Source organism: Herpailurus yagouaroundi, unplaced genomic scaffold, assembly GCF_014898765.1.
Source record: "Herpailurus yagouaroundi ecotype Mexico unplaced genomic scaffold, PumYag 182, whole genome shotgun sequence".
Taxonomy (NCBI): Eukaryota; Metazoa; Chordata; class Mammalia; order Carnivora; family Felidae; genus Herpailurus; species Herpailurus yagouaroundi.
This window is the reverse complement of record NW_024412413.1, coordinates 19,526,108-19,545,432: the sequence shown is the minus strand read 5'-3', so window position 1 is coordinate 19,545,432 and position 19,325 is coordinate 19,526,108. Positions and strand designations below refer to the sequence as shown.

Here is a 19,325-nt window from a genome sequence, read left to right as displayed (position 1 = left end):
CTTACAGATCTCTTTAATTTATGTTACAGGCTCTACAGGGAAAAAATAGTAATTGTTATTGTGCCTTTGAATGAATAGAAATGAACTAGTTTGTGTAAAATACCTACGTGTTTATAATTTTGGCTTACATATATAAAATGTTATATCTTAAAGGGATATTCATGAAAAAAGATCATAGTATATAGAAACTGATGAGTCTTCATTGCAAGCATATAGTTTTCTCATTTAAAAATACCATGATAGTGGCGCCTGGGTGGCTCAGTCAGTTGAGCATCCGACTTCGGTTCATGTCATGATCTCGCAGTCCGTGAGTTCAAGCCCTGCCTCAGGCTCTGTGCTGATAGCTCAGAGCCTGGAGCCTGCTTCGGATTCTGTGTCTCCCTCTCTCTCTGCCCCTTCCTTACTTGCACTCTGTCTCTCTCTGTCTCTCAAAAATAAATAAACATTAAAAAAATTTTTAAAAATACAACGGTAGTTTCATTGGGTTAATCCTCTACTTTTATCTTTTGCCTCCTTGGATTGTTTTCCGAGAGTATTCTATCTAGTAGTTAGCTGATAGATTAGATTTTATGAGGACTATTAAAGTCACAGCCATCCTCTTAGCCATTTTGCATTTTACTTGCAGACTTCTAATTTTTCTTTTTGCAAAGTATTTTTGGAAGGCAATATATTTCTATTAAAATTCTAATGTGACTTTTTTGGGCTGAAGTCTTGCAAAGATATATTTTGATCACAAAATGTACCTTAACTAATGCCACGCCAGTCATTAAGTAGATGAATGGCATGAATTTGAGAAAAAATATTTTTGTTTCCTTATTTTATTTTATTTCATTTTTCCTAAGGTACTAAACTGCACTAGAAATTCTGAAGCAAGGAAGGGAAAAATGGAATAAAGGCCCAAAAAGAAAACCCTCAGTTAAATAAAAAATTCTACCAGTATATTAGTTCTAGTTCAACTTTTTGTTGTTGTTGTTATATGTAAGAATTTATGTATTGGCAAAGAAAGTAAAAAATACCTGTATAAATTGTTAATCTCAATCTAGCAAAAGTAACTTTCAAATTGAGGTTGAATATCTGCATTTCAGTAATAATTAAGGGATAGGAAAAGAAGCTTGGACTTGCCAGAAAGCTTAAGTAAGATTGTTCAACTTCTAAACAAACATTGCAAATACTTTGTGGTATGGATTGAATCGGTTTATTAAACAAATAAACAGAACATTATCTTTATTTTTGGTATCTTGGTAAAAGCTTCAATCTTGTGGATTTTTTCAATTTAGGCCCTTGCTTCTGGACATCATAACTGTATTTATGTGGAATGCTTTTCCAGAGAGCCTCTTTAAAACACACTTGCAAATACAAGAGCAGGGAAACCATAACTGCCATGTTATATGACCATAATGATAGGGATAGATTTCCAATTGTAGCCATGAGTTAAAAGAAACACTCTAACTGTGAGGACTCCAAAATGTTTTTCCCTGATGTTTGCCTAGCATCACAGATCAGCAGGGCAGAATTTGCTAGCCTTAAAGAGCAAGTTGTAGATGTGGTTTGTACCCAATAAGGATCAAATCTATATATTGTTATATCCTCATTATTTTTGAACAGTAGAGGCACAGTGAGACAGGGATTGAATGAAATTAAATCTAGAAAGAGTAAAAGTTTCTGATTACAGTGTGAATGTCACTTTTTCTCTGCTTTAATTTTTGACAAATGTGTTAGTCTTTTGAAATGTGAAGAGATAAGATAGAGGAGATTCATATGTTTTAGACAGACTATTACACTGTGAAATTAAAATGGAAACTTTTGTATTATAGATTCACATGAAGTATTATGATTTACACTGAAAATAAAAATAAAAGGACACTTGAAATATAAGCAGAAAACCATGTTGTGCTTTATGTTATAAAATTTTAGGATGGATCTCAAAGATGATTTTACCTTAGAGTTGTACCTTAGAGTGATTTTCTTTTTAAGGCAATGTAATAAAAATACATGAGTGCTTATTCGATCTCAAGTAAGATTTTATCAGTAGTTTTCGTTGTGTAATATCTAAAAGGGCCACATACATGTATTAAGTTTTTTTTTTTTCCATTTATCATTGAACAAAAACTAATTGAGAACCTATTAACAAAATGGACTGATTACCTGCTATAATGCCAGTCATTCTTTAAGGCCCTAAGGATATATCATTTGCTCTCCTGGAACTCATGTAGTAGAAAGATTAAGAAAACACACAATGTCAGAAAACGTTAAGGTCTATCAGGGAATTATAATTGGCTGATATGCAGAAATATTACAGGGTGGTAGAAAGGGAGTACATGAATTGCTGTTTTATATGGGAAATCAGGGAAATGTTACCTGCAAAGGTAACATTTGTCTAATATTTTTAATATTTAAGAATAATCATAGTGTTAATATTCAAACTTTATTTAAAAAACCAATTTTGCTTAAATTTTGAGTCCATATTTAAGGTAATTTTTTCCTGTCCAATAAAGTTTTTTTAAAGTATTTTTTAAAGTTTATTTATTTAATTTGAGAGAAAGAGAGTGAGCAGGGGAGGGGCAGAAAGAGAGGGAGAGAGAGAAAATCCCAAGCAGGCTCTGTGCTGACCCACTGTGAGATCATGACCTGAGCTGAAATGAAGAGTCAGATGCTTAACTGACTGAACCAGTCAGGCACCCTCAATAAAGTTTTTTTAAATTGACCCTGACTGCCTACCATGTTTCAAAAATTGTTTTTCATATGATATTTAAATAATCCAAAAGCATGTTACCTTTAAAAGTGCTTTTAATATGTATATGAACTTGAGAGACTCTCTTAGTAATTGTCTATGACACTTCTTATTGATTTGTAATTTTTATTCCTACCTTTTAAAGCTTTCTTTTATGCTTCCTAATTTAAAATATGATTAAACAGAATATGGAGAAATTTTAATTTTAATTCAGAAAGTATTGGGGTATCTGGGTAGCTCAGTTGGTTAGGGATCCGACTTTGGCTCAGGTCATGATTTCATGGTTCGTGAGTTCAAGTCCCATGTTGGGCTGTGTGCTGACAGCTCAGAGCCTGGAGCCTGTTTCGGATTCTGTGTCTCCCTCTCTCTCTGCCCCTCCCCCACTCATGCTGTCTGTCTGTGTATGTGTCTGTCTGTCTCTCTCAAAAATAAACATTAAAAACAAAAAGATTTAATTCAGAAAGTATTTTCTTAGTTACAGATGATAAATTATGGGATCTTTAGCTATGTTGTCAGTCTCTGAAGGGTTTAATGAATTTCATGTTTTGAGAGGGAATTGAGTTTAGAATTCGTGGAGTCCATTTTTCTAAGGGTATAGGCAAGGAGAAGATTTCAGGTAAATAGTGTGGGAGCAACATTTAAGAATTAGTTACAAACAAGATTCCAGAGCAAGAAGATGGGGTGGAAGCAGTTGAGAGGGTGATAAGAATTCCATAAAACTATTTTAATTTTGATGAAATCCAATTTATCGGTTTTTTTCTATTATAGATTATGCTTTTGGTGTCATGTCTAATAACTGCCTAATCCAAGTTACAAAGATTTTCTTTTATGTTTTCTTCTAAAACTTTTACAGTTTTATATTGTACATTTATTTATATCTGTGATCTGCTTTGAGTTAATTTTTACAAAAGGTGTGAGGTTTAGGTGGGGTTCATTTGTTTTGCATATGAATGATCAATTGCTTCTACACCAGTTATTGAAAAGACTGCCCTTTCTCTATGATTTCTTTTGCACCTATGTCAAAAATCAAATGGCCATATGTATGTTAGGTCTATTTGTGGATGTGGTTCTGTTTCATTCATAAATACTATGTTATCTTGCTTATTGTAATTGTATAGTAATATTTAGGATAATTTCTCAGCATATTTAATATGTTGTTCCAGTGTCTTTGGCTTATTTTTTGATGGTCTATTAATCTTGTCATCATTCCCTAGTACGTAATGTGTCATTTTGCCCTGGTTACTTTTGAGATTTTTTTCTCATCTTTGGCTGTCAAAGTTTGATTATAATATGGGAGTGATTTTTTTTTTTCCTACTTGAGTAGCCACTTACATCTATAAATTAATGTTTTGTACCAATTTTGGGGTGCTTTTGGCCATAATTTCAAGTATTTTTTTTCCTGCTTCTTTCACTCTTTGTAGGGATTCTAAGTATTTATATATTGATTTAATTAAATTATCCCACAGTGTTCGTTGGTTCTTTTCTCTTTTTTTCTTCCTTTGTTTTTCATATTTGGTAATTTCTATTTATATATTTGTAAGTTCACTGATACTTTCTTCCACTTTTTCCAAGTTGTTATTGAGCCCACTTGGCAAATTTTGGTTTTGTTATTGTACTTTTCATTTCTAGAATTTACTTTTTTTATAGTGTCCACTTTTCTGTTGTCATTTCCTTTGTTAATTCATTGATAACATTTTTTAAATTCACTGAACATATTTCATTTGAATTCTTTGAATGTATTTATAGCAAACACCTTGATGTTTTGTCTGCTAAATCTAACATCTAGGTCTACTTGGTGATAATTTCTATTGATTGCTTTTTATACTAAGAAGGGGTAACACTTTCTCTTTTTCTTTTTTTAAATTTTTAAATTTAATTAATTAATTTTTAAAATGTATGTATTTATTTTTGAGAGACAGAGAGAAACAGAGCACGAGCAGGGGAAGAGCAGAGAGAGAGGGAGACACAGAATTCGAAGTCAGGCTGCAGGCTCCAAGCTGTCACCACAGAGCCCGATGGGGCACTTGAACTCAAAAACCGTGAGATCGTGATCTGAGCCCAAGTTGGATGCTTAACCAACTGAGCCACCCAGGCGCCCCCCCCCCCTTTTTTTTAAACTGTCTAGTAATTTGTGAATGAAAACTGGACATTACAGATAATATTCTATAGTGATTCTGGGTTATATCCTGTTCTTCTGAGGACAGTTGAGTTTTTGTTCTAGTAGGCAATTTACTTGCCTGGATTTCAACTTCATATTTTGTTTCCTCAGTATGCACCTTTTTGGATATCTATTATTATGGCTTCCCTTTGCTGTTTTTTGGGTTGGCTTTTGTAGATCTTTCTTCTGCCTGCCAAATTTGGCAGTCAGGCACAGTTTTGGGGAAGCATGGAGCTTATTCTCTCCATAGATTCCTTTTCGTAGGGTTTTTCCTGAATTTTCCAGTTCTGATAAGCTTTGGCTGTGTACATTTAACACTTCAAGCCTGTACACCTTCAGCTTTCTGCCACTTAAGCTATACACAGTTGAGGAATGCACTCAGTTTAGCAAACCTTCCAACTCATAGCTCTGGTTCCTCATAGCTCAGTCTTTCTTGAATATATTTTTTGAATATGTTTCTTTCTCATTTTGACTTGAATTTTTGATGGGCCTCCTGGAGTCTTCCCCATGCTTGTGTGGTTTCCCAGTCAGCTAGGGATTTTGACTCTTTATGCTCTCAATTTTTCCAAGATTTTCCCCTTTAAATTTCTAGCTGCTTTCCCAGCCCTGGATTCTAAGGACACCTTTATAGTCACTTCTCCTTCTGCAGCCGCCATAGTCATGAAATTTGGGCCAATAATCCACAAACTTAATTCATACCCTTCTTATTGCAGTTCCATTAAAATTAAATATTCTTCCAGCTTCTGTCTACCCTCTGGACACTTCTCAGTGTCTTTAAATAGTATTTAAAATTTCTTACCATTTTATGTTTGTTATCTGTGAGGTTCACATGATCACTCACTTCAGTACTACAGGAAGTTTAGGGCCTTGAACAACCACAGGCTTGCTATTCTTACCCTTTTTTTTTTTTTTTTCAACGTTTATTTATTTTTGGGACAGAGAGAGACAGAGCATGAACGGGGGAGGGGCAGAGAGAGAGGGAGACACAGAATCGGAAACAGGCTCCAGGCTCTGAGCCATCAGCCCAGAGCCTGACGCGGGGCTCGAACTCACAGACCGTGAGATCGTGACCTGGCTGAAGTCGGACGCTTAACCGACCGCGCCACCCAGGCGCCCCTATTCTTACCCTTCTTGTTGCAGTTCTTTTAAAATCAAGTTCTCCTCCAGCTAGTGTCTGCTTTTTGGATCCTTTCCAGTGTCTTTTATTTATTTATTTTTATTAAAAATTTTGTTTTAATGTTTATTCTTGAGAGAGAGCAAGAGCGGGGGAGGGCAGAGAGAGAGAGAGAGAGAGAGAGAGAGAGAGGGAGAGAGAGAGAGGGAGACAGAATCTGAAGCTGGCTGCAGGCTCTGAGCTGTCCACACAGCTTGAACTCACAAACCATGAGATCATGACCTGAGCTGAAGTTGGACACTTAACCGACTGAGCCACCCAGGCATCCCTCCAGTGTCTTTATGTAGTTATGTTTTTAAAAATTTACCTAATAAGTTATACTTATTTGTGGGAGTTCACACTATCACTTCCCCCATATTGCAAGGCCTTAAATAGCTATAAATAGCTAATTTTAAGAATAAGATCATTGAATACTCTGGTTTGTTGTTTGACTATAAAAGACAAATACAGTATATATGAAAGAACCAATATCCATATGAAATTATAGCAGATATTATTTATCTTGTGCTTAAACAGTCATAGCTCTGTTTCAGGCCAGTTAATGTCAATATCAACTACTTGTTATTTTTTTTTACATTTGCTTCTATCTCTTCATTGTAATACTTACTTGGTTATTTGGTATTGTCAAAACCAATATCTAATAATTTCCTCCAAAATTTAACCTTTTAACTTCAGCCTATATATAGTCCTGTATGGGTAAAGGACCAAATAGTGCCAGTTGGCTCATTCCCTAAGCTTCGGGGGGCATCATTACTCCTTGTTATTTAGTGACAAATGTGTGCAGGGGAAAGAGATCCAGCCTTATCAGAAATGCAGACTTTGGACTTTATCTTTTTATATCATTTTTTAAGAGATATTTTCAACAATTATGATAGTTGTTATTTGCTCATAGATGCTCACTGGTGGCAAGTTGGTTTCACGATCAAGAATATGTTAATTGTCCAATTCAAACTTTTGTTTTATGGTAGTTCTCTTTTTTTCCCAAAGAGTTGAGTGAGATTGTTATTGAATGGTCATAAGTATTTTTACTGCATATAAGAAAAGATTATTGATTTAGAACAACCTCAATAAACAAAATAATATTTTATTGTACAGGTGCAGTTACTAGCAAGGAAAATTATCTACTCATATTTAAGCCTGCTAGTGAATTCAAAGAATGACCTGGCTCTGGCTCATATTCTTAATATTCCTGATAGAGGACTTGGACGAGAAGCCTTCACTGATTTGAAACATGCTGCTCAAGAGAAAAAGATGTCGATCTTTTTGGTATGGACATATTACATTTTCAAGATGTTTTAAAAGACTGTTATGAACAGTGGATACCTGTACCGTAATATAGACTTCTTATGATAAAACAGGTTTTAAACTGTGAATATATGTTCTTCCTTTGTATTTGAAAATCTGTGGTATTATCACCATATTCTTCAAATTTGACAAGGGAGAATATCTCTAAAACAGTGTTTTCCTACGTGTGTTTTATAGAGTGGTAGCCCTGTTAAATTCTCCTTGAGTAAATATGTCCAAAGGAAAAAGTCGTTGTTAAATGCTCCTTGAATAAATGTGTCCAAGGGCAAAAAGTTTGGAAATAGTATATACCTTTATTGGATGTTTATATATCAAAAGCTCTGAGAGGTCCTACCATTAAGAAATATGCTTAAATTAACCATGTTGTTTAATCTATTGTTTTCTAAGTTATTTAACCTTGGAACTTTCTTCCAAATTACTGAAATTTCATAGAATTTGTCTTAGTATACACTTTGGAAAATACAGCTTTAGAACATTTCATCTTTGATGGAGATGCTCTTAAGTATAGCCATCATATACATAATTTTGTCATTGTAGAGGTAAGGCCTTTTGAACTACACATGATGAAATAATCCTAAAATGTGAAAACTAGATAGGACGTAGTGATTATTTAGTCTAAGTGTTTAAAGTAAGATAAGGCTTGGAAGAGTTGAATTAATTGCCCACCCTTGAATAAATCAACACAGTTGATACTTAAAAACCCTTTGATCCATATAAAAACTCCAGTTTAATCTATACAAGAATATATTTCTACACTAATATTTTATAGTCAGTGATATTCTCTTATGAATATATTCTTACTCTCTTAGTTTTCTAACTTGGCTCCCCAGTCTCCACTTGCATTGCCATCACCCCTGCTGCATGAATTTTGCATGGCATCTGTTTCTTTAATTATTTGCTTCTGAATCAAAGTGGCATGAATTGTAAAAAGTGCTTACTTTACCTCTATACCCAGAAATAATATAAATGTACCCAGCTTCATAAAGTTTTATTTTTAACTTACTAAATCATTAAACATAACTAAATCATTTGTTTTAATTCATAGGTGGCCACATCATTTATTAGGACACTAGAGCTTGGAGGGAAAGGATATGCACCATCACCATCTGATCCTTTAAGGGCACATGTAAAAGGATTGTCTAATTTTATTAACTTCATTGACAAATTAGATGAAGTTCTTGGAGAAATACCAAATCCAAGGTAACAACTTTTCATAAATTACAAATGTTTGTTACTAATCTAGCTTTAAAACTTAATAGAATCAGAGGTAGATTTGAATATAGGAGCTATTGAAATGACCAAAGATCAAACCAAACAGTAGGGAGAAGAAACAAAATATCTAGATGAATAAATTATAACCTCATGACCTATCCCTCTAGTTTCTGCCTATCTTTGATTCTAAAATTTTTGCCAAAGTCAAATGGCATGTTCAATTAAATTTGACTATAGAAGAGGGATTTCTGTTTGTCTTTTTCTGGAGTAAATAGATTTTTGAGGACTGGACATGACTGAATAGATCATTTCTTTAAAGTTTTTATTTAGCAATAAAGGAAACTTATGCCCGGAATGAGTAAGGAAATTGATAGAGATATGATGAAATCTATATTCTACTTCCTGCTACTATTTTTTCCTTTTCTTGGGTGTAAATCTTTAGTTTATCTGGAATTTGTTTTTATATTATATTGGAAGTAAGATCTTCGTATCTGATAGACTCCTATTTATAATATATGCATCTTGGATGATAAGTAATTTTGAGAGTAATTTGGTGGGGAACAGAAGTGTATTGTATATGTTAGCAATCATGGTAGATCACTGTCAATTTGGTTGGTATGCTTTCGCATTGTACTAATAAAAAGAGCTGGTATTTATTCAACACTTTTTATGTGTCAGGCATTGTATTAAGCTCTTTGTGGGGGTTATCATTTGATCATTACAGCAGCCTTACATTATGGGTACTGTATACACATCCAGTTTAGAGAGGAAGAAACTGAAGCACTGGGACTAAGTAATTTAACTCAGTCACATTGTTATTTAAGTAGCAGAGCTGGGATCTGAACTCAGTTCTGAACCTGGAACCCATTCTTTTAATCACTATATCTTATTTCATGAAACTTCTTTTCATTGTAAGATTCCAAGAAGAATTTTTTTCTTAGGATTTTATTCTGAATTACATCCTTCTGTCTTCTTTGTGGATATCCATTCCAAGGAAGTAAATTTGGAAGAGGTTTTTTGAATATGACTTATAGTCAATTATAGTGACATCTTCTGAACTTTCAAATATATTGGCTGGCTGTTTCTTCTGAGATCACAGATAATTTAAAAAAATATTTTTAGCAAAGCAAATATAGGTATATTTTGTTAAAGTCAAGTGGCATTATGGACTTACAGTAAAATAGTCCTCTACAGATGAATTGACTTATGTTTTTTTGTTTTTAGATTTACCTCATTTAAATGAAATTTTTATTCAGCTATTTGTTGATTTTTTCAGTTTTAGACAGTATTAACTTCCTATGCCAACCTCCCAGCCCCCCTTTTCTGTCTTCTCCCTTCTGTTAGGCACACAGATACACACAGACTTCGTTCATCCTTCATATCTAGTTATACTACAATTTCAGCTTAAGTTATGTTTTAGAATTTTTTTATTATGACTCTGTAAATACTGCCTACACCTAAGCTATGTGATATGCTGTGATTATACTTCCTTTCTTGTATAGATTTTTTTTTTTTAACGTTTATTTATTTTTGAGACAGACAGAGCATGAACGGGGGAGGGTCAGAGAGAGAGGGAGACACAGAATCTGAAACAGGTTCCAGGCTCTGAGCTGTCAGCACAGAGCCCGACACGGGGCTCGAACTCATGGACCGCGGGATCATGACCTGAGCCGAAGTCCGCCGCTCAACCGACTGAGCCACCAGGCGCCCCTGTTTTTTTTTCTACAGTTAATAATTATCTACTTTTTTCTATTGCTTGACTTCCTATTTTATTATAGATTCTTTATCAAGCTTTCCAATAAAACTATACAATTTCTTCTTATTAGACCTAATAATAAGGTTATCTATAAGTTCTGGGTTTTGCCCTTGAAGACATTCCTTTTGGAGAATGCACTATCTTCTTCATTCAGTTTGTACTTTTGCTTGTTAGGCCTGTTTCACAGTGGTAACTGTGAAGTTTCATTACCTTATGAATTTTCTTTGCCTCTGCCTTGTTTTCTCAATCTCATGACTTTATTGATTTATTTAAAAAAAATTTTTTTACATTTTTTTATTTTTGATAGAGACAGAGCACAAGTGGGGGAGGGGCAGAGAGAGAAGGAGTCACAGAATCCGAAGTAGGCTTCAAGCTCCGAGCTGTCAGCGCAGAGCCCTACACGGGGCAAACTCACAAACCGCGAGATCACTACCTGAGACGAAGTCGTAAGCTCAACCGATTGAGCCACCCAAGCGCCCCATGACTTTATTTTTAATTGGTAGACCCTTATTGGTGTACATGGCTTTCTGAGAAAAACAGGAGACAAATATTTTTATTGTATTCTCTCATTTGATTGAATGTGATCTTATATCATGTTTTATTTATCTAAAAGTATTATATTTTTAAGATTATTTTTATCTGCTTCCTGAATTGTCTTTGTTGTTATCTAAGTTGAATGTTTTCTTTTTTGTTTGTTTTGCAATCTTTCATGTTAGAGGTATTCCTAAAATGTATGGTGATTCTGAACAGCCCTTCCATCATATTTCAGAATGAGACTCTATAAAGCTGATTAGTAGTTCTGTACAGTGGATTTCATTATAGCCTGGCATCCAGTTAGTTCCTTTGTTGGGGATTCTCCCAATGTCGGTAACTATAGGTCTTTTCTTTGGAACTTACCCCAGAATTTACACAGTGGCATCCTTTAGTCTCCTTCAGAAAGCTGTAAGTCTAGCTAGTCTAGTAATATTCTGGGATTTGAAGTCGCATAGGAGTTGATGCTCAGTCTCCCAGTTCAGTCTGTTGACTTTTACTCAGTCTCTCTGTTTTCAGTTCCCATCGCCTTGCGGTCTAGAGCTCATCTGGCTTACTTTCTTCAGAGTGATCTTGCTTTCCATGCTGAGGGGAGGGAAGTGCACTGGCCTGACTGCTCAGAATAGGAGAAGAGATTGAGGCGTCAAGTGTTCTGATGAAGACTGTCAACCAGTCCTTATTTGCAGCCCCTTTATCATAGTCTTCAGTATTGAATTCAATATCTGAGAACTTCTGGAGTTGCTTCTTATTGGAATCTCTTTTAGCAGTTACATATGTTTTAGCTTTCTTTGTTCTGAGTAGTCAGCTACCACATGTCCGTCTGCTTTTCATCTTTCCATCCTTTCATTGTATGTCTCTGCTGTCATCCGCTATTGTCTCCTCTTCCATTCTTTTTCTTCGTGGATTTAAAACACTTGCATTTCTGTCATTTCTCTGCAGCTTTAGGAGGGAGCAGATATAAATGTGTACATTCAGTCCACTGTAGTTTGTTATAATTGCATTCCCTTTGGAGGAATGTCTGGTTTGGATAAATTATCTACAGGATAGAAGTACATTTTAGAGGCATCTAGGATGAGGCATCTTAAATTCTTTAACTTATCAGTGAGTTATTGTGGATATCCTGTCTTGTCACAGTGAGTAATTCACTCTGTGTTCTTGTGAAGACACTGAAGAAGTAGGTGTCCAAGTAGTGGGTCTATTCATGTGGGTGTCTAAATAGTGCCCTAAGTGATCTTTATTTCTTCTTTATGGTGACATTTGTGTATACTAAGTATATATTCATTTCATAATTGTAAAGAATTATTAAAAGCTAAAACCATATATCCTATTTATGCAATAGGAGGATGTACAGAGGAAAGGACAATTGCCTTATTTGTGGGAGGCAGGGATAAAGGGTCAGGAATACTTACCTGGGTGGCTGTTATAGTTCAGCTTAATCTTAAAGTATGGACTTGAAGGAGTTAGACGGACATGGAGAATGGGTGTGATATGAAGCCCAGATGGGGGGAGAAGGGAGAATATTTTCTACAGTGGGGATAATATGACTAGCCTATTGGGACATTGTTTCATTGGTTATTCATTTTGTCTTATAATTTCAACTTCTACTAGGTACTTTTGCCACAGTCCATAAAGATTATAAGAAAAAACAACAAACGATCTTCTCTGTTTTTGTCAATTCCTTCTCCTTCCTTTTATTTTTTTGATTTTTTTTAAATCAATTTTTTCTAATGTTTATTTTTGAGACAGAGGGAGACAGAGCGCAAGTGGGGGAGGGGCAGAGAGAGAGAGGGAGAAACAGAATCTGAAACAGGCTTCAGGCTCCTAGCTATCACCACAGAGCCCGATGCAGGGCTTGAACTCACAAGCTGCAAGATCATGATCTGCACCGAAGTCGGATGCTTAACTGACTGAGCCACCCAGACGCCCCTCTCCTTCCTTTTATAACTGAGATTTATTTTTTTTATTTTTATTTTTTAACATTTATTTATTTTGGGGTCAGAGAGAGACAGAGCATGAACAGGGGAGGGGCAGAGAGAGAGGGAGACACAGAATCGGAAGCAGGCTCCAAGCTCCGAGCCATCAGCCCAGGGCCCGACGTGGGGTTTGAACTCACAAACTGTGAGATTGTGACCTAAGCCGAAGTCGGACGCTCAACTGACTGAGCCACCCAGGCGCCCCTATAACTGAGATTCTTGGGGAAAAAAATGCTGTCCTTTATTCCATTTCCCAATTCTAATTATTTAATATGTATTCCTCACCAGACTGTAAACTCTGAGGGTTTTGTTGATTTTCTTCACTAATATCCCTTAGAGTTAACATGGTTTCTGGCACAGAGTAGACACTCAATATCTATTTACTTGTCTGTACTTAACTGACTCACAATCATTCACTGTTCCACTCTATTGAAGCTATTCTGCCAAAGATCACTTGTGATCAGGTTGGTATGGTCTTTTTTGGACTCTGAACGTCCTTAAATTTGATCATTTTCTCTGTTAGAACCCTTTTCCCCATACTTCTGAGATTTCATTCTCTTATTCTCCATCTACTCCTATAAATTCTATATCTATAAATTCTAAATCTATATTTCAGTGGGATCCAAAGCTCTTCCCTGAGTTTCAAAAATACATCTTTGTCTATAGGTTGTGACCTCAAAGGCAACTAAAACTTAACATGTCCCAAACTAAGTCTTCATCTTTCCTGCAAACTTTTTTCTCTTTCTAAAGTGCCCCAGCTTTTTGAAGCCTCTCTTTCTCAAGCTACCTAAGCAGAAATCTGGAACATATCTTAAACTCCTTTTTTCTCCTTTCTCTATCCCTTCTGCCACCAAGACCCATGAATTTTTCTTACTTAACGTTTTTGATATTCTTTCTTCTCATCTCTATTCCTGTAGCTACTATCTTATATTTCCATTTTGTATGGAAAGTCTGTTTTCAGACTTTTATCCTTTCTTGCCTGAACTTCTTCACTTCTCTCTGAGTTGTTCTTTTTCCTCCAGTTTTGAGTTGCCCCATTCTGTTGCCCTCACTATTGCCAGTGGTCTTTCTGAAACAACGAATGTTACTCCCATGATTAAAATTCTTCAATGATTCATATTAGGTACAGGATAAGACTCCAGAAACCTCAGTATGATCTACAAAGTCTAAATGCTCTAACTCCTACCTGCATCTTTCTCTAGCCTGTCTCTCAACCTTAAAACTTAGAGATAAAAATGTACTTAACTCTTGTAACTGAGTAGAATAGGGGGGAGGTAGTAGGGAAACACAGTAATCTTTGAATCAAAGGGAGGATGGCAAACAGACAGGGAAGAAATGAAAGAATCAATTCCTACACTTCCCTCCCCATTGCCAACTTTTCATCAGGCCATCTTAGCTATAATTTGGTTGTATTTCTACATTTTGCCAGTAGGTGCCACCATAAAATGCATATACTTTCCTGAAAAATATCTTAAATTAGGGGTTTCAGGTTACATAAATTAGTTCTCTATTGTTCCAATATTTAATGGAAACAAATTCCAATTTGTTTAATGGAAGCAAATTCCAATATGTATTTCAAATTTATGACACAACTTTTAAATGTGTACTTGAGTTATACTTATTGGACTATTATTCATTTATAGAATGTTAAATCTAGTTGAAATTTTCTGGTCCAAAATTCTAATGTTACATTTTTTATCATTTAAAAATATTCTAGAAGCACTTTTGATATATCTTATGTAGCACTTTTAATCATATTTAAATTTTAAAAATGTGTTTTAGCAAATAGCTTTCTAATTCTTGGAGATAGTAGAGGAAAGCCAATCCATACAGTAAAGTAAGAATATTCAATAAATACACTAAAGTATAACCATCCATTTGTGTTTTGCTGCTTATTGTTCTCCTTCATTCACAATATTTTGTTACAACTTGGCGATTTAATTGTTTTCCCTCACTAGTTTTATTTTTCTCTTTCTGCCCCAGGGCTTTAATTTGATACATTTGGTAGTCAGTAGGTACAGTTTACCTCTTTTTCACCTAAATTCTTCCTTTTTTTTTTTAAGTTTATTTATTTATCTGAGAGAGAGAGAGAGAGAGAGAGAGAGAGAGAGAGAGAGACAGAAAGTGTGAATGAGGTGGGACAAACAGGGAGAGAGAGAGAGAATCCCAAACAGGCTCCACATCATCAATCCAGAGTCCAATGTGGGATTTGAACTCACGAACCGTGAGATCATGATCTGGGCTGAAGTTGGATGCTTAACCAACCGAGCTACCCAGGTACCCCTAAATTCTTCTATTGATGTTTTTCCAGAGTATTCATAATGTATCTTCTGGGATGCCTTCGTGAAATACTCTTTCTTCCCTTACCTCCCCACTTGAACTCCCTTTATACCTTTAGTATCTCACTTTCTCATGTGGTTAATTGTGACCTCTTAAAGAGAAATATTTTATTCATTGTATCCCCATTGCCTAGCACAAATATCCTGGTGTCATTTGAGTTACAACTTCAGAGATTCCAGGCTCTAGAAGCAAGAGTCTGGATTATACTACCATGTTGCTGAGCAGATTTTTGAAGAGCTAATATTGGGCTCTAATAGAGAATGTATAGCAAGCAATAGACTAGTCACAGCACTAGTGTTTGAGGTATTTTTTACCAAGGTCAAAATGTTGAGCTTGGCAAGGATCTGAAACACAAATCTTACACACTTTTTCCTGATTTAATTCAGTCAGGGAATTATATCATCTTTAGAAGGAAGGAATTGAGAAAAGGAGGCAAAGGTGACTTTTACCTAATATCATTAAAAGCATTTTTTTTGTTATTATAGTTGACATTACAACACTCTTTCATGTTTTATTATCCTTTTGAATCTTACAAAACTCTTCCATTAGATTATTTGCCAGAAGAGGCACATAGTGTTGTGCTTTCATTTCAGCTTCATTTCATCCAATTACTTTCTGTGCTTTTGATTGAAAATCAAGGAAAAACCACTGAAAAAGATAGTGATTGTATATATAAAAGAATTCTTAGAGTTTACTCAGACTTCTGATGACAGGTATATGGCAGGTTAGGTCTCCTGATTGAACCTTCCCTTGAAAACAGTTAATAATGCTGGATACATATCTTTTAAATACTTTTTGAATGCGTTGATGAATAGGCATTTATAATGAAAATACTGGCCAAAAACTAGGGGAAGGAAGAAAGTCAAAGAGGAAAGTCAAGAAGGGAAGCCAGCTTTTATTTTGAGAGTATTTGGTGATTTGGAAAGTCTGTTCTTATGCTGGTAAACTCTGAGGGAGCAGGGACAAAGCCTAGGGACTGTCTAAGATGAGGAGTCTGTTGGGACATCCACACTCACAGGGCTACCCACTCTGTGTCAAATGAACTGAGAATAAAGGCTTTAACCTGATAAAGGGTTTCTATACAGACCTCCTTACTGGTAAAATGTTTTAGCATTCTATTTAAGGTTTAAGATAAGGTAAGAGTTCCTACTCTTATCATTTCTTTTTAGCACAATATTTTATGTTCAATTCAGTGTAGTAAGGCAAGATAAAGAAATAGATGTAAAAATTGAAAAGGAAGAAATAAAATTCTGTTTGATGATAATATGATTGTATATGTAGAAAACTCCAGAAATCTAAAGGCAAATTATTCATATTAATAGTAGTGTTTAACAATGTTGCTGGACACAAGGTCAGTAAACAATAAGCAATTGTTTTTCTCTGTCATCACCAAATAGGAAAACAATTTTTAAAAAAGAGCTTCAAAAAGATAAAATACATAAAATAAATCTAATACAACCCTTACTAGTTCCTTCTCCCTCAGAAGGATCAGACTCAATGTGAAATTCTCTGGTTGCCTTCTCCCATATTTGGGGGAGAAATTAAGTGGAAGGTGGAAAGCTCCTAAGTACTTTTGTATTGCAAACGATATGAATAATCATAAAATATGTATCTTTTGTCTTATTGTAAAAAATTTTAGATTGTCGCATGTGATAGTGGTCATATCAATCATTTCTTCTGTGTGCCAAGTATAAACTGGTAGTGTAAAAATTAGCATTCTTCCTTTCTCAAGAAGCTTTTTCTTTCTTTTTTTTCTTTTAAATGAAATGTTTCCCAAGCTTATGTGGTTGTTAGAATCACCTGTGGTACTTTTAAAACAATGCAGCTATTCAGTACTCTTTTCTGCAGTTTGTGATTCAACAAGGTGGGATCTGGAGTTGATATTTTAAACAAATGCTGAATATGATTCTGATAATTAGGCAAATTTGGGAGACACCGGTCTAATCATACATTAAGTGTCTCTGCAATTTTCTTCTAACTTTCCATCTCTCTTTGGACCAGCTATTTGATTGTAAACAATCATATTTCCAGTGTTTCTTAGGAAGCCTGGCTTTTTCCCTAAAACATAAAACCTGGCAATAAGACAGCATGGATTAAAACTTTAATTCATAATTTCCTTTATGCCACTATAAAAGTCACAGAAAAGTTTGAGGCACCTGGGTGGCTCAGTGGGTTAAACTTCCAACTCTTGATTTCAGCTCAGGTCACGATCTTAACAGTTCTTGGGATCAAGCCCTGTGTTGGGCTCTGCACTGACAGTGTGGAGCCTGCTTAGGTTTCTCTCTCTTTCCCTCTCTCTTTTTCTCTCTCTGCCTTCGCATGTGCATGGGCACACACTCTCTCTCTCTCTCTCAAAATAAATGAATAAACATTTAAAAAAAAAAGTCACAGAAAAGTTAAACAGCATACCCAAGGTAGAAGGGGGTGGGACAGGTGTTATTTTGTGCTCAGGTAATCTGACTTTATAGCCAGGCCATACCACCTTCTCAATCAGCACTGCACAACCTTTCCAGGGATAGCTCTAGGAATGGAGATCTCCCGACTTAAAAAAACAGCCCTCTTCTATTGTTGGACACCTCTAATTTCTTCCTTGTAATAGATCAAACTCCTTTTTCCTATATATTTCTCACATTTTTTTAGGTCAGCCTTCTAGAGCAGGAACTGCAACCTAAATTCATTCAGGCTCAGGCTTAGTATAAAGAAGTAATTGATTTCAGGTTTTTTAAAACACTTGTCTTTTGGACGTAGTTAGTTGGTCCAGTCTCTGGTTTGCTTTAGATCAGTATTAACTAGCTTAATTTCTGCTTCCACGTAATAACAATTCTCATATTAGAATGTAATATCATGCTTCAGGTCAGTCCTCACTACCTCTTTCCTAGCTCAGGCACTCTGTGTTGTTGGACAAGCTATTTAACCTTTTTGAGACTCAATTTTCTCATCTGTGATTTAAGGATAATAATAGTGAATGGGTTTTAAGATTAAAGTAATGCAAGATTCTAGGTATAAATTGAGAGGTAGTGTTTCTATTACCTTGTATTTAAAGATACATATTTTTAAGTATATTATGTGTGTATAACTGCACCTGAGACTGTTATTATGTATCATATATAACTAAAATATTTCCCTTCAGCTTTCAAATCAAGGAAGAAATAACCTACCTTTATTGAAATGACTTGCTTTCAGAAAAACTTTTAAATTTTGTTTCTCATGGTTCTCATCCTTTTCTTCAATGTGTTAGTTTGATTTATAAGACCAATGTCCTATTTTTTGAAAAGTGTTGATTCACTCTGAGAAGTATATTTTCAAGCTTATAAGCATATTGTCATTTCTAATACTATTGTAAGGGTGATTTTATTTCTATTTTCAGCATTGCAGGGGGTCGGATACTCTCAGTGATAAAGATGCAGCTGATTAAAGGCCAGAACAGCAGGGATCCTTTTTGTAAAGCAGTAGAGGAAGTAGCTCAGGATTTGGATTTGAGGATTAAAAATATTATCAATTCTCAACAAGGAGATGTAATTCTTGGTACCACTGATATCAGTCCTGCAAGGGTAATGAGCTTTTTATTTTTCATTATTCTTCCATACAGAACATTATCGCTTCTACTTGTTATAGAAATGGTTTACTATTGCTACTTAAGTCATAAGCATGTGTTTCCTGCGTTTAAGATGTTGAAAATTTAAGTTTCTCAATAGGATTATATAGGATTATGTTCGACTTGAGTAAATCATAACATCTTTGGGCCAATTGTGTGTATTTGTTAAAGAAGGCATTGGATAATCTTCACTATCCCTTGTAGCACTAGAAGTTTATAATTCTTAATGGGTATTAAGGTGTTTTGTAATGTTTTTCAATAATTACTCTTATGAAACCATTATTTTCCCGTTTACTCAAAAATAAAATAAGAACCAGGTTTCTCTGGTTCTGATCCCTGTACTAGGTACTCTGGAACAGCAAGAGAAATGGTTTCTATTCAGTTTATTTTTCTTCAGTAGAATTTTTAAAATCTTTATGATGTGTTCTTTTCTACCTCTCTTACCAGCCTACTGCAAACATTAGGAATTTCTCTTATACTTAGAAATCTTTTAACTATATATTCCCAGATTATTTACCTGTTTCTTGTTTGTTTGTTTGTTTGTTTGTTT

At 35.0% G+C, this 19,325-nt stretch overlaps 1 protein-coding gene across 1 annotated transcript in view; it reads left to right on the top strand.

The window, feature by feature from the left end:
* PARPBP (PARP1 binding protein) overlaps nt 1-19,325 on the top strand; it is a 67,241-nt gene that overhangs the window by 27,699 nt on the left and 20,217 nt on the right. Inside the window, exons 5-7 of the mRNA XM_040491068.1 lie at nt 7,159-7,329; nt 8,414-8,568; nt 18,548-18,731. Coding sequence (XP_040347002.1) covers nt 7,159-7,329; nt 8,414-8,568; nt 18,548-18,731 — 510 coding nt within the window. The remainder of the gene's footprint in view (nt 1-7,158; nt 7,330-8,413; nt 8,569-18,547; nt 18,732-19,325) is intronic.